The sequence below is a fragment of the Stenella coeruleoalba genome (assembly GCF_951394435.1).
Source record: "Stenella coeruleoalba genome assembly, chromosome: 15".
NCBI classification, from domain to species: Eukaryota; Metazoa; Chordata; class Mammalia; order Artiodactyla; family Delphinidae; genus Stenella; species Stenella coeruleoalba.
In genome coordinates, this window is record NC_137161.1 from 82,181,372 (window position 1) to 82,208,631 (window position 27,260).

General features: G+C 50.5%; 1 protein-coding gene across 1 annotated transcript in view; it reads right to left on the bottom strand.

The window, feature by feature from the left end:
- The window catches only part of MYH16 (myosin heavy chain 16), a gene marked incomplete at both ends in the record, with an annotated part of 52,506 nt that extends 25,266 nt beyond the window's left edge, over positions 1-27,240 (bottom strand). The window contains 20 exons of the mRNA XM_079945493.1: positions 1,169-1,250; positions 2,595-2,731; positions 6,006-6,126; positions 7,312-7,429; positions 7,813-7,900; positions 8,817-8,875; positions 9,666-9,792; positions 11,500-11,679; positions 13,195-13,365; positions 14,949-15,217; positions 16,089-16,227; positions 17,038-17,141; positions 18,250-18,348; positions 18,721-18,784; positions 19,728-19,820; positions 20,684-20,780; positions 21,119-21,146; positions 21,746-21,902; positions 24,499-24,642; positions 27,031-27,240. Coding sequence (XP_079801619.1) covers positions 1,169-1,250; positions 2,595-2,731; positions 6,006-6,126; positions 7,312-7,429; positions 7,813-7,900; positions 8,817-8,875; positions 9,666-9,792; positions 11,500-11,679; positions 13,195-13,365; positions 14,949-15,217; positions 16,089-16,227; positions 17,038-17,141; positions 18,250-18,348; positions 18,721-18,784; positions 19,728-19,820; positions 20,684-20,780; positions 21,119-21,146; positions 21,746-21,902; positions 24,499-24,642; positions 27,031-27,240 — 2,487 coding nt within the window. The remainder of the gene's footprint in view (positions 1-1,168; positions 1,251-2,594; positions 2,732-6,005; positions 6,127-7,311; positions 7,430-7,812; positions 7,901-8,816; positions 8,876-9,665; positions 9,793-11,499; positions 11,680-13,194; positions 13,366-14,948; positions 15,218-16,088; positions 16,228-17,037; positions 17,142-18,249; positions 18,349-18,720; positions 18,785-19,727; positions 19,821-20,683; positions 20,781-21,118; positions 21,147-21,745; positions 21,903-24,498; positions 24,643-27,030) is intronic.
- Between the last annotated feature and the right edge of the window lie 20 nt (positions 27,241-27,260).

Sequence of the window (27,260 nt, forward strand, 5' to 3'; positions counted from 1 at the left end):
GTCTGGGGCTTCCCAAAGGGTAATACATACACTGAGGGGGCAGGTGAGATGGATTCAACCTTTGCATGGAAACCTTTTGATTTTCATTGTTACATGGTTACTTTAAAAATAATTTTGAAAAGTAATAGTTTAATACATGATTTTGAAAAATAATAATTTTTAAAAATGAAAAGAACTCGTGAAATCCACAGTTTTATGCATAATGTTTGCTTAGGATGAGACAGGTAAGGATGTGAAGTTTCCTTTTAAAATAAAAATTTCGAAATAAAACAGTGAGTTGATGTAAAGAAAGAAGGTCAGTCATAGAACAGGTGGGGAAAATGTCATACTGACTAAATTTGAGAAATTTTTGTTTAGATCCCTCTGCCGCCTCAGGCCCTCCAGTGGGCCGGCCTGTGCATGGGCACCGCTGGGGATGCAGAACTTACTATCCCTCCCTTTCAATTTGTGGTCAGCATGGATTGTTAGAAAGTTCTTCCCTATGGGGAGGGGAGAGAAGCTTCTGCTTGAGTTGTCGGGGGCTCAGGGCCCCCTAAGATGACCTGGAGCCTGGGCCAACCCTCCACGTAGCTGCCCTGAACACCCCGCCCCTCAAGACAACACTGCCCTCCGGCCCCCTGAATGCGGCAGCCCTGCCCCCGGGTCCAGTGCCGTGCTTCCTTGTAAAAGGGACCCCAGGTGGGACGCCATGCCCCAGCGCCACTGGAGCCTCATGCAGTAGGTTGGTTCGTGGCCTCCTGCATTTGCTGAGGGTGGACTGCTTACTTGGGCGCCTGCAGCCTCCCCTCCTGGCTGACTCACTCACCCCCACTGCTGCCTCAGAACAGCCTGGGAAAGGAGAGGTCGGATCCCATGATTTCCTAAAGTCCAGGACTTCACTGAAGGAGCTGAGATGCTTCGACATGCCCAAGGGTGAGGCACTGCGCACCAAGCCCACTTTTGTGGGGAGGGGGCTCTCTGCATCCTAAGTGGGTTTTATTTTGAGGGATGAGTTGAAAGGTGGGAAGACACACTATCGTTTTTCTCAGGGAGGATTCAGCCCCCTCCTGGAAGGAGGCTACACTCTTCCTCCAAGGTGCCCTCATTTTCAGACTGTCCCTGCAGCATCCCACGGCCTCCCATCCCCAGGAGGCCCCTCCGCCCAGGACTGCGGCCCCTCAGTCCTCACCTTGTTGTAGAGCTTCCACCAGCCCCAGAAACGCAGCTCCAGGAACTTGCGTGTGTTCCGCTGGATGACCTTCAGGCCAACTCTGCAAAAAAAAAAAAAAAAAAGGGAAGAATCCAGCATTGCATGGGTTAAAATGAAGGCATGGGGGGCAGGGGAGGGGACGGGGGACTGGCCTCCCCGATGGAACCAGCTCCTCCCGGACAGCTCAGGGTTGAGCTCATTTCTTCCTGCATTTCCCTCCTTCTGCTCCCTCACCGGAAATCATCCGTTAGTCTCCAAATCCCATCAGTCTGCGGTCTCTGGAATCAGCCCTCCTTGTCCCTGACAGCTTCCTTCAACTGTCATTTACTGAGGATCTTCTGTGCACTGAGTCCCACCACTCAGCCCCTAACTGGTGTCCCTGCCTTTGGCCGGGGTCACAGGGGCCCTGCTGGTGGATATCAGGACTTCATTACTGTTATTATTTATTCATTACTGTTACTATTACTAATACTATGACCACAAGAGCCAGAGTCAACCACAGGGCAGCCAGGGTAGCCAGAGCTATTTTCTAATTACCATTTTAGGGAGATGGCTGAGAAACACAATTCTGAGGGCAGCGATTTGGGACAAGGATTTCTGGCTTCTAATCCTGACTCTTTCTGCATGGACCTGGCCCAGTACCTTAACCCCTCTAATCTCAGTTTCCAATCTGTAAAATGGGGGTGCTGATCCTACCACATCCCTCTCACAGCATCATCATATGGATCAAGTAAGGGGAAGGCTGTGAAAGTGACTGTAAAGAGAAGGGTTTATATTAGGTGGTCCCTGTTAGGAGTTGAATTGTGTCCCCTCCCAAAAGATACGCTGAAGTCCTAACCCCCAGAACCTGTGAATGTGATCTTATTTGGAAATAAGAGTCTTTGCAGATGGAATTAACTTAGTTTAAGATGAGGTCATATTGGAGTAGTGGGGGGCCCCTAACCCAAGATGACTGGTGTCCTTATAAAAAAAAGGAAGACCGTGTGAAGACAGACACAGAAGAACACCTTGTGAGGACAGAGGCAGAGATTGGAGAGATGCAGCCACAAGCCAAGGAGTGCCTGGGGCTACCAGGACTGGAAGAGGCAAGACAGGCTTCCCCTCTCGAGGCTTTGGAGGGAGCTTGCCTGCCAGCACCTTAATTTCAGACTCCTGGCCTCCAGAATCATGGGAAAATAAATTTCTATTGTTTTAAGGCACCTGGTTTGTGGTACTTTGCTAATGGCAGCCCCAGGAAACCAACACAGGCCCCAAAGAGGGTTCTTTGGGACAACAAAGACATTGGCACCCTCCCTATCTCACTGCCCAGTGTCACTGGTGGAGCTGAGCACTGTGTGTGTGGAGGGGTCCCTGGTCATTCCATGTGGATGGTGTGGCTTCAGTAGGCCTGCCCCACTGGCGTTACCTTCGTTCCAGCATCTTCTTGAACTCAACCCTCATGAGGAAACCCCGGAGCCGACACTGAAGCATCGTCAGGATCTTGGCCAGACGCTCGTCCCGCATGTCCTCGAGCTTGGCCAGGACGCCTGCTCGGAAGAACACCTGGGGGAAAGACACATGGATCTGAGAATAGCCCCTCTGTCACCAGAGCAGCTGCTTAGCGGGGAGTTCACAATGAAAGAACAAGAAGTTCCGATGGGTCCTTCAGAGTTCAGAGACCCTGGGAAACAGCTGGCCCTGGCCTGGACATCTGCACGGCAGGGCGTGCCAGCCTCGGCATCTATTTCCTCTCGCTCTTGGACACTCCCGTGGGCTCTAGTCCTGGCCTTGCAGTTACTAGCTGGGTCACCTTGGACATGCCTCCTCACATCTTAGGGCCTCAGTGCCTCATCTGTGAAATGGGGTTGTTGATCCCTCCCTTAGAGGGTTGCTATAAAAATTAAATGAGATAACAGGGAAAGTACTTCTGCAAACTGTGAAGCTCTGAGTAAAATGTGATAAATCGTTTGGATCTTCACTGTTACCTATGGTGACTGCCTGGCAGCAGGGTGCCAACGGGCCTTCCTTTTTACCACTATGCAAAGCAGCCTTGGGACAGTCATGGTCCCACGGGATATGGGAGTGGGAAGAGGGGATAGTGGTTCAGCAGGGGGAGTTGACTTTCTAGAAGGGGGACAGAGTTTTCCCAGTGGTGCACAATTTCAGGCATCCGGCTCTGTTCTATGAGTGGGACTCGTCCCCAGGAAAAGAAGAACAGCTTTGCAATGCATGTTAGAAAGGGCCAGAAACACCCAACCTCAGGGCAATGCGAATTAAGGTCACAAGATACCACTCCCCCTCCCCCGCAATCTGCAACACTGAAGACTTCTGATAAAACAAGTGTTGGCAAGTATGTGAATCAACGAGGGGGTGGGTGGTGAGTAAGTACAGTTTTGGAAATTGGTTGTCACTCCCTCAGTGTGTATCTCAACCCTGGCTGCACATCGCCCCCACCTGGAGGGCTTTGGAAAGATGCCGTTGCCTGGACACAGGTGACTTCAAACAGTTTCTGGGGTGGGGAGCTCAGGCATCGGTGTTCCAACCTCTCTGCCCCCACCCTCAGTCTGGATGATTCTCATGTACAGCCAAAGTTGAAAACTTTGTTCTAGAGAAATTCTTGCATAGGGCCATGTGTGAGGATGTTGATAGCAGCATTGTTGGTAACTGAGAAAAGAAGGAGCAATCCAATTTCCAAGGACAGGAGACGGGACAGGTGTGGCATGGCCATCAGAAGTCCTATGATATGGCTGTGACCATGAACAAACGTCACATACCAGCCAACAAGGATGAATCTTAGAAACATGATTAAGTGACAAAAGCATGTCAGATAAGATACCAAGTATGATAACTTTCATGAAGCTCAAAACCAGGCAAACCTTGGGCCATGTGCATATGTAATAAAACTGTTTTTGAAAAGGCAAGGGTACAGTTAACATTCAGGACAAAGGTTACTCCTTGGGGTGGGGAGGAAGGAGAGGAAAGAGATGTAAAGATGAAGTTCTGGGTTTTTAAGTGGGCTTATGGGTGATCGCTTTATCAGTGTGTTTTATAATGCACCATATTTTTATAGGCTTCTAATAGGACATGATAGAAACTTCTGGAAGTATAGAAGGAACCAGGAGACCCACACCTGTCCTCAACCTGCTTTGGATGTGCTAGGGCACCTTGGTTAAGTCACTCTCCTTTGGGGGAACGTGGTCTCGTCTCCTGTCCAGTGGGAGTGCAGGACCCCAAGTCCTTTCAGCGCTGGGAATCTCTGATTCTACACGTGGGGGCAGGGATTAGAGCCCCCAGATGAATATAAAGATGTGGATGCTTGGATACTGACAGGGAAAGGATGGAAAGGGATGCTTCTTCCCTCTGCCCTCTCCCCACCAATCGTAGGGTAGAGACATTGGGCTTGATATTTCCAGATTAATTGTGGTTGAGGTTTGGTCTTTGAGGAGCAGTGAGGCAAGCATGTGGCTGGTGGGGAAGGCCCACGTGAGCCAAAGCCAGGGATGGGGACACAGTGTACAGGCGGAGTCATTCTGTTCTCTTTTCTGCCCCTGCCACCAGAGCCTGCCTGGCACCGGGGAGCAAAGCAATCCGCAGCAGCCCCAGGCCTTTACCTGGACCTGAGGTGCCCCATGCAACCCTTGAACAACAGCAAGATCAGTCTGTCTGCCCAGGGGTAGCTGTGTCAGATACAAGTCACGTGACTTCCCTGATCCCATGACGAGGGGCCTGAGGCCTGCCCTGTCCTGCCTAGTTCTGTGAAATTGGGCATGTCACCTCTATGTCTTCTCCAGGCTTTCTTAAGTTTCCCACCCATCAAAGGTGGGGTGGGGGAAGGAGCTGGTCTCCAAGGTTCTCTCCAGCTCAGGTATTCAGTGATTCTGTGACAAAGCCTGAGAGTTCCCATAAGTCAATTTATCTCCACACAGCACGTCTCAGTGGTGCAGGAGGCCAAAGCTAATGGTTCTGGCAGGTTTGAAGGCAGTATTACAATCCTGCTAACACCAATGGCTACAAAGCAAGCTGTAGGGAGCTAGGGACTCTTTCTGTTCTGTCCACCTGCGTATCCCTAAGCCTAGAACTGTGCCTGGCACGCAGGAGGCACTCCGTACGTGTTGGATGTACATGCAGCTGGGAGCTTCCCTGGGCATTGTGCCACACCAGGCCCACAGAGAAGCTGGGCCTGCCTGTGTCCCCCACGAGACCAGGACGGTCAAGTGACCCACTCCAGGCTGCACGGCAGCAGGCTCCGAGCCTGAGGCAAAGCCAGGGCCCCTCTTGCATCACCCTGACTGTCATGTTGGGGTGAGTCTGGTTGGGCAGGTGTCGATGGGCACCTCCCACCATCAGCCTGGCCCTTACAATCCTGACAGGACTCTGCGGGGCCAGGAAGTGGGACAGACATGGGCCCCATGAGTCAGGATCAGGCGACCGCTCTGTCTGAGTCAACCCTGACTCGCCTGCCAACTCAGGGCTGGGACTCGTGGTGTGGGTGGGCTGGGATTAGGGTGCTTCACCCCCGGACCTCGCCCACACACGTACCGTGGTGCCCCGGTCCAGTCCAGGACCTTGATTCCGATCGGCTGCTTTTATTCTGAGAAATCTGTGGCCCATGCAGTCCTAATATTCTCCTGTTTATTGAGTACCTCTCTGTCTGAGCTGGGTTCTCACGCACGCTACTCCCAATCCTGTGAGATTGGCTTTACCAGCCCTGATTTTTCAGAAGGGGGCACAGAGGCTCTCAGCAGCTGAGGGGCTTGACCACCTGGTCTACGGCTGAGCTGGAATTCACACCCTGACACCCACCTTCTTGGGACAAGCCTGAGTGGGAAGACCCTACCTTGGTGTGTCCGATTTTGTATTCATTCACATCCAAGTCGATGCTCCCAAGCAGCAGCTCTGAGGCCTTCTTGTTGTCCACGAACCCCTGAGAAATCACGCTGGGGTTCAGCACTTGGTACCTGTCGGGAGAGACGATGGCAGTCCCCATCATCCCCAAGTTGTCAGCCCAGGAAGTCTACCCTCACAGTTATCATCGACCTGTGAGATGGCCTTCAAATCAGGGATTAGACTTGTTTCGCAGAGGCCCATGGCAGGCAGAGGGAGGGGACTGACAGGAGACGCTGGGGAGTAGATGTCGGTGTGGGTTGGAAGTTCAGCGGGGAGATGGTCTTAGAAATGAAGGCACCAAAATCTTTCCTTCTTCATCTTTTCCTCCAGACATGAGAGAACTGCTTATTTTCCTGACCTGCCAGTAGCTCCCTTAGTCCTTCCCCAGCTAGGGATTTCAGAGGGCTTGGACAAGATGACCTCTAGTGACCCTTCTTGCTCCATCAATCTGCGGTCCTATGTTCTAGCAATTAAGGAAGGGGTCGAAGTAAATTAACCTCTCAGGTGGAGGTCTCAGTTTGGGTTCCCCCAGAATCAGACCTTGAGACCAGGAATCGAGTGCAGGTAGTTTATCTGAGAGGTGGCAGAGTTGGGGAGTGGGTCAGGGAGGCCAGCAAAAGGCATGTTATCAAGCCAGTTATCAGAACAGGTAACTGGGGCTTCAGGCTGCTGGGGGACCCTTGTGTGCTGAGAACAGCTCCCCCTGGCTCACAAGCGCCTGTGTGCATCTCTCCCCAACCCTGCATTCAGTGATGTCATATTGGTAGCTTGAAGTCAGCTGTGGTGGGAGTATTTATACCATGGAAATCGGAAGATATTACAAATCAGGGCTTCTTTTTTTTAAAAAAAAATTTAACTTGGAGGACCCATTGTTAAGCATTTACCAACACACAGCTGTCTGAGAGCCAGTATAGAACATGCCTCAGAGTTAGCCCATCATCAGGGTGAGGGAGCTGAAGCATTTATATGCCAAGTGTCCTTAGTCATTGGTCGAGGGCTGCTCCTGGGGAGGCATTAATTCCTGATACTTTCAGCCTGCCAAGTAGCAAAGCAGGCTCTAGCAGCCAGAGAGAGCCCTCGGGCAAAGAAATGCAGGTGCTGGCTATTCAAAGTTGGGCCATTGTGTACTGAAGTAGACAGTGAGATAGTGTCCATCACTGTACCCATAGTGTCTGCTCCAATGGGACTACATTTATCAAGAGTCAACCCCTGGAGACCGAGAACTGTACTCAAGGTATCGGGAAGACACCACTCACCTCTGTTTGAACTCTGGATACTGCAGCCTGTTTGGGAAGCCCTTCCTGCAAATACGGATGCCTTCCAGGACTCCATTGCAAGCCAGCTGGTGCATGATCAGGTGGGCGTCCACCACACCTGCCAAGAGGGAGGGCACAGGGTGGGGAGTCACTGCCCTAGGGTACCCTAGGCCACTCCTTGCCACTCAAGGAGGCTGAACTCAATATCCAGGTCTTCAACCCTAATCTCCTCCAGTCACTGCCCAGGGTGTCCCAGGTCCCCCACAATTCAGCCAAGGCCCAAAGGCTCTCCTGAGTGTGACTTCTGCCTAGGTGGGCACCACTCTGCTTTACAAAGTAGCTAGAACGTGCTGTTTAGATGATCCACTGTTGGAGGTTCTTTCAATGCCCCGTTTTACCCCAGTCATTCCTGGTGATTAAAAAGTGGACTTAATTTGGAGTGACCCCCAACTTCACACATCCCAAGGACTTCCAGCTGGGAGACGTGTCCCCATGATGTACCTGATTGCTTGAACTCATTGGGGACAATACAGCGGACAAAATGGGGGGAGGTGCTGTGGAGGGTGGCCATCAGCTTGTTCAACTGCTCCTGGGGGTAGAGGGAAAGAAAGAGCGAAGCTCGGCGTTGGTGTTGCAGGACACCTGTGCTCAGGAGAGGTATTTGTTTAGAGTTTAATTAATTTAATTACAATTACAATTCAGTGCTTTGGTCACACCAGCCACTTTTCAGGTACTTGCTAACCACGTGTGGCTAGTGGCTATCGTACTGGACAGCATATTGGACGGTGGCTGCCATATTGAACAGAAGAGAACATTTCCATCATCGCAGAAAGTTCTGTCAGATAGTGATGCTCTCAAAGGTCCAGTAACTTGCCCAAAGTGACATGTTTTACAGAAAGAGGGACCCTCTGAGTTCAGTGCTGGCTCATCGTAGAATCTCGCTACTAGAAGGAACCGTAGTACCTGTGTGGACAAATCCCTCACCATTTTTAACTTCCCTACTAGAGGATCCCTCCTCTTACACTTGGATACGTCCAATGAGGTGGCTCACTCTGCCTCAGGACAGCCAGATCCTTGGGAAACATTGAAATCGTTCTTTGTGCAACATCTCACCATTGGCTACATTTCTGCCTTTGGAATATGTTTCCAGTAGTGCCCAAACTTTGTGGAAGTTGTGCCCAGCCCAGAAGACCTGCCAGCACAAGATCTTAGGCACTGATATTTCCACTTGTTATGTTGGGCACGTCCCATCATCCTCTGGGTTTCAATCTGAAAAAACGCAGTTAGACTGGACCATCTTTAAGGGTTTTTTCTGCCCTATGGTCCTGTGGTTCTGAGCCCTCTTCAGAAGGAAACGGACCCCTGAAATGAAAGAGGCAACCATAGGCATAGAAATGAAATCATCTTGTCCTGGGCCATGAGGTGGCAGCCAGACCACTACACCATTGGAAGGGATGGTTGGGGGCAGTGGTCACAAGGTGGCCTCTGGAGCAGCCCCTACTTACCCTGTAGAAGTTGGAGACGGTCATGAAGGAGGACCCTCGTTTCTGCTTCTTGCTTCCAGCTGAGGAAGAGAGATAAGCATGTTTCACATCAGTACCCAGCACAGGGGCAGGCAGCCCCATTCAGTGCTCTGTGTCAAGGACGTGCGTTCTCTGGTTTTGAAAAGACTTGTCTGGGGACTAGATGAGGTGGGACCCCCACACCAGGAAAACGAGATCTACCAGGGAGAGGGTGAACGGGCTGACTGTGGCATAACAGTCACAAGGCGTGCTGTGCTTCCTGGAGGGTCTGTAGGCCTTTGTGATTTAGGGCTGGCCCAAGGCAACACACGGCTGCCATTGCCTGGGGAGGAGGAAGAACCCACACGATCTGGAGGAATTGCATGCTGGTGGTGCACACATCTCTGAGCCCAAGGAGATTTGCAGTTCTTGTCCCTCTAAGTGGCGGCCCTGTTGGGTGTTCCCCTAGGGGTCACATGACCTCTACTGGGTAGGAGGCACAACTGAGCTTGACATTTAGCTCAGACAGGAGAGCAGGGAGCAGAAAATAAGCACAGAGCTTTTGGGCATCAACTTTTCCAAAGCAATATCGCTCCACCTAGACGTGATATGGGCCCAGTGATCAATTCGGTTGATGGAGGAAGCTCCCAGGATGCATCTGTACCTCTTTATTGCAGTAGCATCCATAGCCGATCTCATGCAACTTGTCATTCATTCATTCATTCGTTCGTTCATTCATTCATTCATTCAACAAGAGTCAAATATGAGAGTTTTTGTTTTCTTTTTTTTCTACTTCTGGCCGCTAAAGGGTATTGGCACAGAGAGACTGGACACACGAAGGGTCAGCCATACTTGGAGCCTCCTCTTCTTTGAAGAGAAGGGCTAGGAGCCCCAGGTTTGATTTCTGGAACAAGCCCACCACTGTTTCATTCAGGGGGTCTTTGTTCTTCTCCAGCCAGCCCGTGATGTTGTAACCCACCTGGAAGGGGGCAAATGCCAGTGGTTACATTTCAGGCCCAGGTTCCACCTTTCAGGTCCCACAGCCAGAACCTCAACCTACATCTTTGTCTACTCTGGATTCCCAGGACCAACCTTCAGCCCCATCTCCTGGGACTTCAGTTCCTGTCCTGATGACTTGCCTGGAGTCCCGGGATGTCCATGAACCCCCATCTCTTGGGCATTTGCAGTTTGCCTGTCTAGGGCACCCTGTCTCTGAGCTTACCCACACACCAGGACTCCCCAGCTACTCTTTGCCAGGTGTGACCTTCTTTTATATGTCTTGCTTTGCTGACCACACTGAGCCTCCCTGACCCCTGGGTCTTCTTCTACCCAGGTTGGCTGACCTTATTCCTAGCTCAGTGATTGACCTTGACCAGTGGCATCCCAAACAACATGAAGAACTCCCTACAAGGGCATCTGTTCTCTCCTTGCTGAGAAGCACACATCCCCCCGCCATTGCTTGGTGGGAGTTGGGCTCCATCCATCCAAACTAGGGGCTTCCTGTGTCCAAGTAATTGGACATCCACTAATTTCTGGTTCCCATTTTGCCATGTAGCCCCAGCTGGAGAGGCAAAGAGGAAGGTGCCTTTCAGATCCTTCCGTTGAGCACGGAGAGCCTAGGGACGCAGATGAGAAGACAAAACCTTTGGGCTTTCCTTCTCCTGAGTGGTGTATGACATTCATAACCTCTGGGCCTCATCTTAGAGCCTTCTTGGAAGTGCATAGGCCCCATTTGACTTTGGATGTCCCATTGCTACAAACACCAAGCCCTTCTCATTTCATCGTGGAGGGTGGGGTGGAACACTGCAATTCGGCCCCAAGCCCGTTTGCTCTGGGTAGCGGCACAGTCCATTTGGCCAATAGTTGGCATTATCATGGTTGTTGAGATCATAAAAGCCCCGATGCCCAGTCCAACAGCAGCTTTCCTGACAGCTCTGTCCTAAGCCTGCCATTTCCCCGCAGCAAAACCCAGAGAGGCTCAACAAACTCCTTGGTAACAGGAGGCGTTGGCATTGATGGCAACACTGATTGTTTCCCCCATCAATTATTCAAATAAACCTGAGTCCTGGCTGCATTTAATTTCCCTCTTCCCCAAGGACTAGGTTTGTCATGAGTGAAAAAGCCACTCCGTAAATGTCACCTTGTTAGTTTGGTGGCCACGTGCTGTCAGAGGGATGAATGAGTCAACTGGGGAATAATTGATGGACTCATGGACTTTTTTTCCTTCTTTTTGCAAGTTTTGTCTGGTTTTTTTTTTTGGCCTTGCTGCGTGGCTTGTGGGATCTTAGGTCCCCCAACCAGGGGTTGAACCCGTGCACCCTGCAGTAGAAGCACGGAGTCCTAACCCCTGGACCGCCAGGGAATTCCCTGCAAACATCGCCATTTCTGACCAAGATCGAAGTTCAGCCGTCAAACGAAGGGCCATAGACAATGGCATGGCCCTGGCGGGTCTGAGGGCATGAACTGCTGGGCATCCTTGGCTAGATTGCTTTGGAACTCCCAGAGGGAGAAGTGAGGAGGAAGTACAAGCCAGAGGTCTTTTCGATCAACTGATCACCCTGTTCGATGGTGGCTGCATTAGGGGGAGGGAGGAGGCCTCAGCGAGGGTGTGGCAGGACAGACCTACATTTGTGGGAGATGGAGGCAACAGGCAGGTGGACACAGAGGGTGCCGAGGAGGTACTCACGGTGCCTGCATAGTGGACAAGCTCGAAGTGGGCCTCGGGCCCCTTGCCCTTGCTCCCCTTGGGCTTGAGGAAGTTGCTGGACTTGCCCAGGTGGTTGTCGTACAGGGCTGCCTTGAATGTGGCGTCGGTGGCCTTGGGGAAGACACACTGTTCCTCCAAGATGGAGAAGATGCCCATGGGCTAGAAGGGAAGAGGAGTGGATGGCATTGGAGGGGGCCAATGGGGTGACTCTGGTGCTGGCCTGGGGCTGGTGGGAGGGGTGCCCCAGACCCCACATGGCCGGCCAGGTTGCAGAACTCTGGGCAGTGACCTCTGGGAATGGTCTAGTCTTCCATGGCCTTCGAATGCCACGACCTTTTAGACTTGAAAGAGGCTAGAATTCATCAGGTCCAAGAGAAGGGAAGACTGACGTCTCTGAGGGGGCTACATAGCTCCCCAAATGCTAATCCCACCCAAATAGTGGTGCCAGGCAGGCTTGGCTCTCAGAAAAATGGTGACATCATCAATGACACCCGTCTTCTCTTCTAAAGCAGACTCCTGGAAGAAAGCAACGCTTGATCCCAAAGCTCCAGCATGAGGGCGTTTCAGGCTCTGTGACAGCTGGACGGGCAGGTATTTGTAGGTATTGCGGGACAGGCAATCCACTGCCTGTTTTGGAGACTTTTCCAGGGAGGTAAGGCTGGTCCCTATCGAAGACCCCTGGCTGCCTGGATGATAGCTTCTCTATGACGGGCCTGAGGGTGAACCTCGGAGACAAGGTATGTTCTTTCTTTATTTTTTAACTTTTTACTTTGAAATAATTTCAGGCTTGCAAAAATGGTGCAAAGCATTTCTGTATATCCTTCATCCAACTTCTCCAAATGTTACCATAACCTCTGTACATAATGATGAAAACTACGAAATCAAACTAAGAAATCGAAGTCTGTGCGGACTTTGTTCAAATTTTGTCATCTGTCTTGTTAATGTCCTTTTTCTATCCCTTTTCTGCATTTAATCAAACAGTATATATTATTTTTTCTTTTCTTTTAAATTTTTGTAAAAGATTTATTTCATTGAAGTGTAGTTGATTTACAATTTTGTGTTGATTTCTGCTGTACAGCAAAGTGATTCAGTTATACATATATATATATATACATTCTTTTTCATATTCTTTTCCATTATGGTTTATCACAAGATATTGAAGATAGTTCTCTGTGTTATACAGTAGGACCTTGTTGTTTATCCATTATATATATAATAATTTGCATTTTCTAATCCTATATATTCCTGAATGAGGCCATTTGTTAAAACATTCCCTATGGTGTGATTACAGGGGAGGCTATTAGATGGCCTTGGTTAAAACCCAACTCTGCCACTCATAGGATGGATGACCTTGGATAGGTGACTTCCTTTTTCTGTGCCTCAATGTGAAATGTTTATAATAAATTCTGTGAAATGGTTATAATAAATTCCTCCCCACCATTGGTAGCTTGTGATGATCCAATGAGTGAAGGCATAAAACAGCCGAACTAACAGTAGCCATTGCAGTGACTGTTGTACCCATTCTGCAGAGAGGAAGCTTGAGGTCAGATAAACTGAGGTCATCTGCCATGTTGCTGACTCCCCCGAAACCACAGGCCCCAGTGAAATCCCTTCCTGAGATGTGCCCCAGGGTCCCGACCTCTCTCCAAGCCCCTCCTTTGAGAAGTGTGGTACCTTTTCCAGGAGGTCGATGCAGGCCTGCAGGTCAAGGCCAAAGTCGATGAAGACCCAGTCGATGCCCTCCTTCTTATACTCCTCCTGCTCCAGCACGAACATGTGGTGGTTGAAGAACTGCTGCAACTTCTCGTTGGTGAAATTAATGCACAGCTGTTCGAAGCTGTTGAACTGTGGCAGGAAGACAGAAAGAGGCGCATTAACCCGGACGCAGACACAGCCTCTCCCCAGATTGAAAGGTGATCCACAAGCAGAGCTAAAGCTTGCTGAGGGCCGACCAGTGTCTGGCATTTCCCCGGATGCACTCACCACCCGGTCAGTGCTCCCATTGGCCCTGCAAGAAGCCCTTCTCAGCTACCCTCCCCTGCAAAGGCACAGAACCCGGGCCACCCAATGCTGCTGCCAGCACCCAAAACTCAGACTCTGGCCCCGTGTGGTTAATGAACATCAGTTTATTTCTAGAGATGGATCATTTGAGATGCTTTATTGCTCTGACCTCCTGTGTGCCTTTAGACAGTTCTCTCTCTCTCTGGTTTTTCTCATCCTCATCTGGAGGATGAAGCTGTTTGAGGGGTTTATAAGCCTTTTTATTTTTTTTAAACCAGAGACTGCTTTCTCTGAATGAAACCCCCTGCTGAAGCCTCGTATGAAAAACAGGTCAAAGGAGAGGTGCCATTGTCATCACAGAGCAACCTGCATGGAGCAAGTACGTGTGTCAGACCCTGGCTAAGCTGCATCTGCTCAAAACCCTTACAAGGCAAGAATGATGAGTGTCCTCATCAAAGATGGGGACACAGAGGCACACAGCTTGGAAGTGGAGGAGCTGGGATTCCAGCCCCATTTGTCTATTGCACCTGCCCTGCTGTTGACACAGGTGTCATCCTCACTCCCTGGCCTCACCCTGCTGGCCATCAGCGGCTGCCCAGAAGTCCAGGCGGCGTGGTTTGGAAACTCTCTCTAAGGTTCTTTCCACCTATGGAATTAAATGATTCTACTATAGACAGCAGCCACATTAGCCTTTTAGAGCCTGAGAGAAATTGGGCTAAACTATTTTTTTTTAACCCATCTGTGGCTAGTAGAAATCTTAGAATAATAGGACAGTGGAGCTGAAATGGACCTTAGAGGTCATCTCTTCCAGACTGCTCATTTTAGAGTTGAGACAACTGAGGCTCAGAGAGGGCCACTGTCCGAAGGCCACACAACTAGTTGGTGGCCAACCCGAGTCCAGAACTAGGTCTCCCGACTCCTAATCATGCTGCCTCCAATTACAAAGGTAAAATCTTCCTGACCCATGGCACTCATCTTATGATGAGACCTGAGCCTCATTTTTGTGGGCAAGAGGTGGGAGCCACCAGTAGTGTGCTGATAAATCAGCTCTCTCTCTCTCAAAAAAAAAGCCTGATTTGTAGTGTGGGCTGATCTCCATGGTGTAAATACACCTCGGACATGTGTCAACAGGATGGCAACTGGTCACAGAGTTCTTGAAAATTCACCAGTCAGTTCTGGTGAGCCAGTACAGGCTGGATCCAGCCAGCACGGCGCTCATTCTACCTGTTATGTTCTCCCTGTTCTTTGTGACTTGGCACCGTACAAATGAAGATGGAACTTTCCGAAAGCCAGAAGCCAGAGAGCCAGGAGCAGACTGAGATCGGCAGGCCCCAGGTCCGAGGAAACAAGAGAACTTCGGTGAAAAGTCACTTATCAAAGGAGGGTGGCCACCCCAAAGCAGAGACAGAATGCGAGGCCAGACACACCTCAAAGATCTCGAAGCCGGCAATGTCCAGCACCCCGATGAAGAACTGCCTTTGCATCTTGGTGTCCAAGGTCTTGTTGATCCTGACCACCAGCCACTTGAACATCTTGTCATAGATGGCCTTGCCCAGGGCCCCGATGGAGTTCTGGCACTGTTCCATGTTCTGGCCCTTCTGCACAAACTCGTTGCCTACTTTGACCCGGGGCCTGGTGATGCCCTTCTGGAGCTCCCCAGAATTGAGACCCATGAGATGGGCGACTTTGTCGGCCACTGAGTAGGGATGGAAGAAGCAGTTGAGTGAAACAAAGATGGTGCCCTGCCCCAGAGAACTCCAGCACTGTCTATCGTGTTTAGAGAAGGGGTTGGGGGGAGGGGGAGGAGACCCCCATGTTGCCAACAAGAAAACAGAGGTCTGAAGCTGTGCCGTAGATATACCGTGGGATACTCTGCAGCCATAAAAAGAACAAAATTTTGGCATCTGCAGCAACATGGCTGGACTTGGTGATCATTATGGTAGGTACAATAAGTCAGACAGATAAGGACACGTACTGTATGATATCACTTATATGTGGAATCTAAAAAATACAACAAACTAGTGAATATCACCAAAAAGAAGCAGACTCACAGATATAGAGAACAAACTGGTGGCTACCAGTGGAGAGAGGGAAGCGGGGGAGGGGAAAGGGGCTAGGGGAGTAAGAGGTACAAACTATTAGGTATAAAATAAGCTACAAGGGTATATTGTACAACACAGGGAGTATAGCCAATATCTTATAATAACTATAAATGGAGTATAACCTGTAAAAATTGTGAAGCACTATATTGTACACCTGTCACTTATATAATATTATACATCAACTATACTTCAATTAAAACAATTTAAGAATGAGGGAAAAAAAAAAGAAAACAGAGGTCTGATACGGTTTCCACGCTTGCTCAAGGTGAAGGGGCAAAGCAATATAGAAGCCAAAATTATGTCTCCGACTCTGTCATGCCTTCCCAAGGATCTTGATGTCTGGATATCAAAGGAACATTCTCGGTTTACAGCGTGTCTCTGAAATGTGCAGGAAGCCCTAGAGAGCCCCGAGCCCCTACCCCTGCCGGCTGCTTCCTCCCTGCATGGCCCCCGCCCCACACCTACCCTCCGTGGTGTCCACTTCAGCCTGCTCCTCTCTGGGCTTCTGCTTGAACTTCATGTTGCCAAAGTGCATGATGCCCCCAGTCAGCTTATACACGCCGATCTTCTCCTCGGAGCTGAAGCCCAGCACGCCAAAGGCTACCTGCAAGGCCACAGGGAGAAGAAAGCCAAGAGACTCCTGGCTCCCTGTTCCACAGAGTGGAGGCCACCATGGGGTGGCACCTATGGGCTGCTGCGGCACGCTGTGGACTCTGGAGGTCAGACACACCCTGACCAGAGAGAGAGAGGACTGTTTTCCTCCAAGGAGTCCAGACCAGATGCTCCATGAGATAGTCGTTTTATTTATTTAACCTCTCTGGCCTCAGTTTAGTCTTCTGCAAAATGGGTGGTGGTAGGTGATCATTAGGATAAACCAAAGTGATGTGTAAATGTTTAGTCCTGTGCTTGACACATAATAATAACCAGGAAGTAGTGTTATTCTTCCCATCATTATTACTGTTTAGGCTCCTAGCTAGGTACCAGGAGAAGGGGAAGGCAAAGGTGCATCAGGAATCAATTCGGCTGTCAGGGAGGAGAGAGTACACAATATCCCTAACAGAATTCTCAGGTGCTCCATGTCACAAAGAAGGAGAGAGAAGGTGCCGTGGGAACTGGTGGGACTAGAGGGCCACATCTAGCTGGGCTGGGGAGGAGGAAAAGTCACTTGGAGTAGTTGGCCCCCTTAAGTCCCTATCACATTCCAGTTCAACTCTGCAAAGAGAAACTGCTTGCTACGACAGCCTTGGGAAAAATGCCAGCTGCAAACCCCAGAAATCTCCATGGGAGAATCCAGGCTGCTGCCTGGTGGCTCTGAGTGTCCCCCCCCCCGATCCCCGACCCACCCAGTACTGGTGGCAGTGCCTGCAGGGCCCCAAAGTTTCCCTGTCTTTCCCCAGCCATGCTGAGTACTCACGTCTGTGACCTGCAGCTCCTCCCCGTCGTCCATGTTATCCACGGTGGTGACACCCTGGCTCACCCAGAAGTACTCCTTAGGGTTGGGGACCAGCAGAAGACTCTCTGCCAAGAGCAGGAAAGCAGGTTAGCAGCTTGGTGACACGTGGTTTTCTTCTTCTTCATTTTTAACCCATATCTCTACATGCCTCCCACGTGCGAGGCATGGTGGTGTCATCATGGGGGTTACAGGGCTGAATACAACGTGGTCCCTGCCCTCTGGGATCACCCAGAGTCATGGAGGGACTTGAACAGGGCATATGAAGAACTTTAGAGTGGCAAGAGGGTCTCTGGAACTTGGTTGTGCCCTTTGTCACTTGGCCCAGTACCTGGCACCTAGTAGGCAACCAGTAGATATTTTTGGAATAAACGAGTGCATATCTTTCTCCTTTCTCTGTCCTGTAAAGAGCAGGTCGCACTCAAAGGCAGAAGGTAACAGGACAATTGCAGCAGGCAATAATAATCACTTGCATATAATATGCATGGGATGTTGTCACTTTTACAAAGAAATATGCTCACTTCTATTTTTCTTCAAATACGTGCCCCTCTTGGTCTATGTTTGTTTTTTCACTCTTGGAAGAGACATGGATGCAAGAAATGGGTGGGGGATGATACCCAATGCCTTAGTCTCTGGCTAGGTTAGGAAGTGTATATGTGGAAGATTGAGTCTTCATCCCTCTCTGGACCTTAGATCCTGAGCAGGTCTGCCATGGACAGTTGAACAGGTTGTTGCTTGCACAAGGGCATCAAGCTGAGGGGGTGAGTGCAGTGTGCTTTCCAAGCTGTGTACTCAGTGGGCTACGTCCACTCAGAGGGGAGCCTGTTACATGCAGTCGTCCTGGGCTGACATCTCTGCTGCTGTCCGAGCAAGACGTGGGGGGTCTAAAGCCCTATATCCCAGGTCCATGTCTCAGCCATGAGTTGCAGGCATCTCAAGGCCCCATCTGTGAAATGGGCCAACAATAGTGTGAAGCCTCATAGTCTGTTATGAAGATGGATGTGAGTAGAACTTTGAGAAACTTCCCTATAACCTCTTCACGTAACTCTAAACTAAAGGGATTCATGTAGAACTGCAGGTATGACACCAAACCCTCCATACACGGGAATTCTTTCGTTATTGAAAACAGAGGAAAAGCGAGTTAAGGGACAGTCAGACAGACATAAAGATCTTTACCGACAAGCTCAGGCTTCTTGTTAGAGAGAATCTGGTAGAAAATGTGGTAGCCCCTCTCAGCTGCTTGCTGTGAGATGACACGAGATTTCTCTAAGAGATCTGGAAAAGAATAAGACATGCCCATGAGTCCAGCCCATTCTCCTGGAGTTCAGGGCTCCATGAAAAGCAGGGCTCCCCTCCCCATAAAGCCCAGTGCCATGGCCAGTCATGGGTCCACTCTTCTTCTGCCCCAGACCCACGGCCTGGGCGGGGGGGCTGGCTCCTGATGGGGGGGAACCCGGGGGGCAGGGCCGGCCTCCTGGGTGTGGCAGACTGTGTTCAGAAGGACCCCACACTGAGTCCCTCTGCTGCTGTTTTGAAATTCTTAACACTTTTTGAACAAGGAGCCCCGCGCTTTCATTGTGTGCTGTACCCCACGCATTGTGTAGCTGGTCCCAGCCCCAAGAACCCTCCAAAAGCAGCCTGACTCACAGCTCTCGATGTCAGCTCCGGCCAGCTTGCCTGTAGTTCCGAAGTGGATCCGGATGAACTTTCCCTGAGCAGGGAGGAGAGGGGAGGGTCGTGAGGGAGCTCTAGACCAACCTGCGACCCGGGTTTGGCCGCCCCGCCCCCCGAATTCTAAGGGCACTGCAGGAAGGTAACTGGGCCAGAGGCGGCTGTATGTGGAGTTGTGGGTTTCGCACTCAGATGGGCAGAGAAGGAGGGTGTTGGAGCTAAATCTAGGGTCTGGGGGTAGCCTGCGGCTTTGGGACCTTGTGGGGCAGACGAGTGCCCCACAGGAGGGGCTGGGGCCCTTTGGAATTCGGCTTTGAGGCAGGAGTGGTGGGAATTTGACCAGCCACATATAGGGGGCGCTGTACCACGTCTCCTTATGGAGAGACACCACATCCCTCTCCCTGACCTTTGGCAGAACCAAGGACAAACTCTCCTGGAAATAGGACTCTCTGTATCTCCATCACCTTTTGCCCTCACCTCTACTCACCTGCCCCCACCTCCTCCCTGCCCAGCCCTGTTTCCCCAGGCAGTGAGAGGCCCCAGCTGGAGATGGGAGTTCAGCAGGGAAAGGCAGGGCACTACAGAGCTCCTTCTATGACCCCAGCTCCCACCAGACCATCTTCAGAATCCACCAGGGCCCCGGGGACAGCGCCTCTCCTACATCCTGCCAGCCATGGTCCCCCTGGTCGGGAGCGGGACGTTGTCAGCTTCCAGCCACTGCAAATCTCTGGCTCTCCTGTTTTAATTTCTCAGCCCCTCCATCACTGTGTACCCACATCTCTGCATTCAAGCACCTGGATTTCAATACTGAACTGGACTCTGGTTGATATAGACCCGGACGGATAAAAATCTCTGGGAAGGAGATGCCATGACTTGACTCATCCCATTGGTGAGTTTCAATCAGCCCTGATTTCCTTCCTTGGAATGGGGTGATAATCCTGTCCTGCCACCCCCAGGGCCACCACTGCCGCTGTCACACTTACGAAACGGGAGGAGTTGTTGTTTCTGGTGGTCTTGGCGTTCCCAAATGCCTCCAGAACAGGGTTTGCCTGGATGATTTGATCCTCCAGGGACCCCTGAGCCAGAGAGAAACACAAGGTGGGGTGGCCTGTCGGCTGCTGCCTGGGGACCCAGGGCTTTCACATGACAGTTGTATATGTGCCAGGAACCCAGGAGGGGCACAGCCTTGGGGAGGCAGGGAGAGCGGGACTAGAGGAGACCTGGGAGGAGGGCCACCGCCTAAGTAAGGACTGTCTCCCTGCAGACCCTGACATTGGAGGGCCCCTGCCAGATGAGAGGCTTTGACTCTTAGCTGCTATTTCTTCCTTTTGCTCTTGGTGGAGAGATTCCTATGTGAACCTGAAAACCCTTCCTTGGGCATCCCTGGTCTTCCACCGAAGTCTTCCTTTCCTCTTTGTCAGCTTTTTTTTTTTTTTTTTTTTTTTTGCGGTATGAGGGCCTCTCCCGTTGTGGATCACAGGCTCTGGACGCGCAGGCTCAGCGGCCGTGGCTCATGGGCCCAGCCGCTCCGCGGCATGTGGGATCCTCCCGGACCAGGGCACGAACCCGTGTCCCCTGCATTGGCAGGCGAACTCGCAACCACTGCGCCACCAGGGAAACCCCTTTTGTCAGCTTTTTACAGCTGCTGCTGTCCCAGCTAGTGCTCCCTGTGCTCTGGGGCTGCCAGGGCCTGCAGAAGCAGCTTAACCAGGAGCTGGCATTCCCCTTTCTACCCCGCTAAGCACAAGGAGCTCTAGCATTGACACTTCTGGGGGCAGATGTGGCCTGGGGTATCAGAGTCCATCCAGTGGGTCAGATCTGGGACTGCAGCCATCTTCTCCCTATGAGTCCCCACCCAAGTTGCTTCCCTCTAAGCCTTCGTCTCCTCATCTGTAAAGCGGCCCTAACCCAGAGAGCAGCTGTGCCCAGTCGGCCCTACCTTCCCATCCGAGGACTGTTTGCCAGTTCCTCCGATGTTGGCAAAGTACTGGATGACCTTCTTCGTGTTCTCAGTCTTGCCTGCACCAGATTCTCCACTGCAGGTGGAAAACGAGAGCAGATGAGTGAAGGACAAAGAGGAGATTGCCCGCAGGGAAGCAACACGATGAAAGGTATGGGCTGGGCATCATCACATCTTACCCATCAGGGACAGACAGGGTAGAGCAGAAGGGGACTTGGGGACATGGAGGCCCCCACCCCCGCCACACTCGCTTTAGCAGATGCAGCCTTAGTCGTCCCCGCTAAGCCCACTCGCTCTCTGCCTGCAGATTTCCATACAAAGTCCCGCCAATTAATTCTAAGAAGGCTTAATGACATGTGTAAGACACAAACCTAATTATTTGTCTATAGACTGAGAGGCAGGAGGGACACTTACGTGATTAGCATAGACTGATTTTCACGCTCTGTAGGGAGGGAACCGTCAACAGGACGATGTCATTAGAAAACACTTAGAAACTCGACATTTGGCATCACCCTAACCACACCGTCTGCATCTCCCTGCATCCCACCCGGCTTGGAGAATGGCTGCAGTGGCCCACAGACACTGAAGACTAGGATCCCATGGGGTCTGAGACTACACGCCTGCCTCTGCAGCCCACATCCTTGCAGAAGGGGCCAAAAATTTACCAGCCACTCTGTTTCTATAAGCACCGTCCCATGAAGCTGCCTAGTCGTAAGCAACATAAAGAGAAATAGTAATAAAAATCACGTTGTACTGTATGGTGAAGATTGCACAGGGAATGGTTAAGGGTTGACTTGAGTTCTGGACGTTATTTAGCTTGGCATCCCATGTTTTTGTGATGCTTAAATGAGATGGGGTGTGAGGTAGGGCAGGTACTTAGCAAGTGCATTCACCGAGCAATATTTAAAAAATCTTCAACGGGTGATGAGGGGTCAGGGTTGGGATTGGGTAGCACATGGGTCTAAGACACCTGGAGCCCCAATGGCAAAGGGACTTTTCTTGCCCTGCCATGACAGCCCCAGCGGACCCCATTGCACGCACCCATGAGCATGTCGTGGTAGGCGACGTCTGAAATGGAGAAGAGGTGGGGCGGCATCTCCGTACGCTTCTTGCCTCTGTACATGTTGGCCACGCGGGCCCCGTAGATGGGCAGCCACCGGTAGGGGTTGACTGTCACGCAGAACAAGCCTGAGTAGGTCTGGTGGGAGAGAGGGAAGATGGTTAGCTGGCCCTCCCTCCTGATGCCCTCTTCCCTCCGTATCCTGGCCCATCACAGAGCATCCTGGCTGGATCATCCTGTCAACCTAGAGAAGTACAGTGATGTTCTCCCTGGGGGCAAAATCTATGTCTGAGTCTTTATTCAGTAAACAAAACCAGCCTTCTCTTTAATATATACCTCTTTCATTTTCTTTTGGCTTAATTAACTGAGTCCATAATATAGTCATTTGTATGGATAAATACGCAGCAAAAAGTCCCCCAGCTGCTCAGTGACCGCCCCCTCCTGCCACAGGGAAGCTCTGTGTTGGTTTCTAATACCCCTTTCCACGGTTTTTGATGCACATATACAAACAAATCCAGAGACACGTTCGTATCCCCTCACCTTGTTTTTAAAACAAGCAATAGTATTCTATGATGCTGATTTATTTTTCTAATTAAAAAGTTTTTTGAAGTATAGTTAATTTACAATGTTGTGTTAATTTATGCTGTACAGCAAAGTGATTCAGTTATACATACATATATATATATATATTCTTTTCCATATTCTTTTCCATTATGGTTTACCACAGGATATTGAATATAGTTCCCTGTGCTATACAGTAGGACCTTGTTGTTTATCCATCCTATGTATATTAATTTGCATCTGCTCATCCCAAACTCCCAATCCTTCCCTCCCCTCCCCCTCTCCCCCTTGGCAACCACAAGTCTGTTCTGTTTGTGAATCTGTTTCTGTTCCATAGGTATGTTCATTTGTGTCGTATTTTAGGTTCCACATATAAGTGATATATGATACTGTTTTATATCTTGCTTTTTCCACTTACTATATGGGGGAGATTCTCCATGAGAGTTCATGGAGTCCTTACTATGTGGACACAATCCAACTGGTGGACAACTGGGTTTGATCTACTCTTAAGAAGAGACACCACCTTCTCTTTTCACCCCATGGCAATTTTTAAAGGAAATCATCCCAGTTTTTAAAAATCAGAGAAACCAATGAGGTAGTGAAAGAAATTATTTGAGGGCAGGAAATGGCCAAATCCATGGGTCCCAAACTTCTCCTGCTGGACACTCACATTGACCTCTGGTGCCCCCTCTTTTCACGTAAACTTTAAAACTTTCCATTTTGGTCCAAGTGGGGATACCCGCCCCCAGTTTCTCCTTAGCAGAGCTGCAATATATTGCGTTTTTAAAAGGAACCTTATTAAATAGAAAGTGAGCCAAAGAAAGGGGAGCAAAGAGAAGAAGAAGAGAACCCACATAAAGACTTGAGAGGATGATGCACTGTGTCTCATCCTGGGACTGAGTCACTCTTTCCCTCCAGCCCTGTCTGCTGGGTGGGGTGGGGCAGATAGTGGACCAGAAGCTAGTTCTGTCCCTGTTTGGGTCAGAATGTAAAAGAGAGGTCCCCCGCCACCCTTGCAGGAAGGACACGAGAGAGCAGCAGTCGGGACCTTGGAGCTGTCCTGCCTGCCCCAGTTTTTCAATCAGTGGTTCCACTGAGGTGTTTGGATTTAAGAGGAGACTCCTGCCCTGGTCCCTCAGGTCACACTCCACAGAGCCTGCAGCCCCTTAGCCCAAAGACATGATGTGGCCACCCACAGGAGCAAGGGCTCAGCTGCACGGGGGCCCTGAGTAAGCACCAGCCCTGAGCTTGGCCATTGAGCCCACACGGACATTCTCAGCCAAAGCTCCAGGCTCAGCCAGGGGCAGATGTGGCTCTTCCCAGGCTGAGGTTCAGTGACGCCCCACTAGCCTCCAGGCCTCCAGTGCAGTCCTTCAGCACTGCATGGGGCTATGGTGCTGCTGAGGGTCTGAATCTGGAACTAAAGTAGTATTGAGGAGGACAAGAGGGGGAAGCATGTGGCAGTCCTCTTGGCTGTCACCAAAACCCAGAAGAGGAAATCCGCAGCGGCCTCTAACCTTGAAGTCAGACCCCAGCTCACCTAGTCCTACCGGATAGCCTCTTTCCTTTTTAGTAAAGACATCTAGAGAGGCAAACACCAAAACTTCCTTATATCCCATTTTGAGTTTAGCCACCAGCACCTTCGGGAAGTCTTAGGATTTCCAAGATGGTCAGGGAGACTGATGGTAACCCGCTTTGCTTATCCTAGCCCAGGGCTCAGTGTTCGTTGAATGAATGAATGGTTGGATGGAATTGGCTAGAAGGAAAGGAGAAAGGAGGGATGGAGGAAGGAAGGAAAGGAGAGATGAATGGATGGACGGAGGGTGGATGGACAGACAGGGAAGGACCTCTACTGAGGCCACATGAAGTCACTAGGGGGAAAATGATGTTTTGATTGGAGAGTTTGCAGGGGTGGGGTCAGGAGGAAGACTTCTGGATGACAGCCTCAGCAAAGGGTGTGTCAGCTGCCCATGGGGATCGTACCATCACTGAGATGCCAAAGCCTTGGGGGTGGAAATTCTAACACGTCAAAAGCGTGGTCACTCTGCCCTTGTCCCAGACATAATGTGTATGGGTTGCTGGGAAGGGTAGAGTAGCTGCCCCCTCCCCATCAGGAGAGGGGCAGGAGATCTGCAGCCTCCCCTTCCTCCCCACGCCCAGCCCTGGCACTCACATAGATCCTCATGCTGACGTAGCGTTGACGTAGGTTGTCCAGGACGCTGGCCTCGTTCAGGAAGGTCATGTTGGCCATGTCGCTGGCTTGGTAGAATTTGGGTGGGTTCATCTGCTGGATATCATCCTTCTTCATGGTGAGCGTCTGGGGGGTCAAGACACAGCAGCACATGCATTAAGACATAGTACTGTCACAGCCACAGTGGCATCGGGCACAGGGTACTACCCACTCTCTGGTGTCCTGCAAAAAGCTGGAATCAGTGAGTCCACCTCCTGGTCCAGCTATGTCTCATTGACTTGGGATGGGGAAGAACTTCCAAGGCCATATGAGCCCTAACTGCCTCCCCTCTGAAGTAGGGATGACAGTGGCTTCCTTGGCTGGTTGCTGGGAGGACTATATGAAATTAAGTGGCATCAAGTAAAAAGACCTTGAAGTTCCTCCCCTACATTCAGAGCACCTCCAACCTGTGTTTCTCTTCCAGCCAAGTCCATTCTGGTAGCTGATCAGAACTTGCTCACTGATCCCAGGGACCCTTTGCAGAGATGTGACTCTTGGCTCTCTGCCTTGAGAATTAGTAGTGGTTTCTAAATAGCAATGAACTTTCCCATTAAAAATAAAAAGACACTCCCCTGCTCCCCCCAAACCACCTTGAAGTATAAAATTGAAAGCAAGCAAGCAAGCAAACAAGACCAAAAAAAAAAAGACAACAATAATGAGCAGTAGATGTTTTAAGGTGAAAATAATATAGCATTAAGAGTCTGGAGCTCCTGTGCACAAGCAGGCAAATCCCATCCCCTCTCTGCACCCCAATTTTTCCTCTGTAAATGAAAACTCATGCCAGCTCTTAAATGGCAGTGTCTGGGTCCGAAGCTCAAGACATGTGTTCCAGAAAACAAATATCTTTCAGCTGCCTGAAGCCTGAGGTGTGAGGCTTAAACACCTACTGGGATTTCTGGGACTTTTAATAATTTATGAGTCCAACAGGCAGATAATTTGAAATCTTGACAGTTCTGGAAAATCCACCCAGTAATGGTCACCACACCCCTAGTAAGTCAGGCTAGGTTTCATTCAGAGTCCATTTCTGGTAGTTGCTGATCTCTGGTCCTCGCCACAGGCAAACTCTTCTCTTACAGCCCCAGCAGAGAAATGGAAGCCTGTGCCTTTATTGCAGGAGCCAGACGAGCTGGTCTTTTCTGTCCCAAACCCGGCTGGATGGCCTGTCTACCGCAGATGCTCACAGAAGTTGTGTTGTCCTTAAATTGCACCCAAACTGGGGCCTCTGGGGCTCCACTCTCATCATGCATCATTCCTGGCAACACTGCAGTGCCCTGCCTTTCTGAAAAGGATGTTTCTCCTGAGAGTTAAGCTTCACTTTCATGTTCAAACCCACTTTACCACAGCTATAGCCTCATCTTTCTGTGGCCACTCCCCTCAAAGGGAGGGGAGGCACGCAGTAAAGCTTAGACAGTTGCAAGTTCTGATCATGGAATGTCTCTGTTCTCTTATTTGTGAAATTAACCAAGGGTTGACTTCACACTCCCCGGATGCAGCCCAACCATGGAAGATGAGGTGGTGCAGTAGAGGGGTCATGGGCATTGGAGCCAGGTACAGCAAGCTTTGAATCTGAGTTCATCACTTCCTGTCTTTGTGACTGTAGGCAAATTACCTAAAATCTCTTTGATCCTCTGCAAAATAGGGTCCATACATCCTACTATATCAAGTTATTGAAAGGGTTAAGCAAAAGGTCTAGCGCCTCCCTAGGAGTCTGCCCCAGGGGAGGGGTTTCATGAACCAAAATTTCTATCCACTCTCTCAAGTCACGCCTTGTAGCTGAACACTGTGGACCAGCAGAGAGTGGTGTGCTAGTAAACCAGCTGCATGGGAAAAAAAAAAAATCCCTGATTTGTACCATTTGTCAATTCCACCACGGCTGACATCAGGCCGCCAAAGGTTTAACAACCAGTTGCAAAGCCCCCGAATGTTTAGCGTTAGATCCTTACAAGCCAGGGCAAGCCAGCCCCAGCACACCACCTCCATGCAGCAAAGGGCTTGGTGCCACCACCTGTAGCTCATGACGCTGGAGAGCTCACTCAGGTTGGCCAGGGTGTCCCGGGGCCCTGTCTCACATTCCTCATGCCATCACGGGCACATAGCGCCACTCCTGATGGGTGGGATGTTCCTTCTCATTCTTAGAAGATAGATTCCCCATGAAAGGGGAATTAAAGATAAGATAATTTGGGGCTTTAAAGATAAGTAACTCTCCTGATAATCTGTCTCACACATGCACTGTTTTAGAGCATACAAAGTACTTTCATGTCCTATCATGTTGGACTCTCTGTTGTAAGAGAGCCAAAGCTCAGAGAGGGAAAGTGTCCTGCTTAGGGCCCCACAGCTTGAGTGTCATTGAGTCTGAACTTGAACCCAGCACAGGGGACTCAGAGGCAGCTGCTCTTTTTGCCACCTTGCCTCTTGAGCCCGGGTGTCCACCGCTCCTAAAGCTCAATTTCATCCTGGGGATGATTCCCCTCCCACCTGGTTGGTGATCGTCTTCACGGTGACCTGGTCGCCCTGTTCGGACTGGATCTCCCCAGAAATGAAGCCCTCCTTCTCATCCTTGACCCAGCAAGACCTCTTGATGTCATAGGGCTTGCTCATGGCTTCCATTCTCTCCTTTTCGGAAGGTGTCAGGAAGGGCATTGGGTCCACATCATCCCCGCATTCGCCTCTGGATGCACTGGGCATTGTGGCTGGGCTGAGGGAGG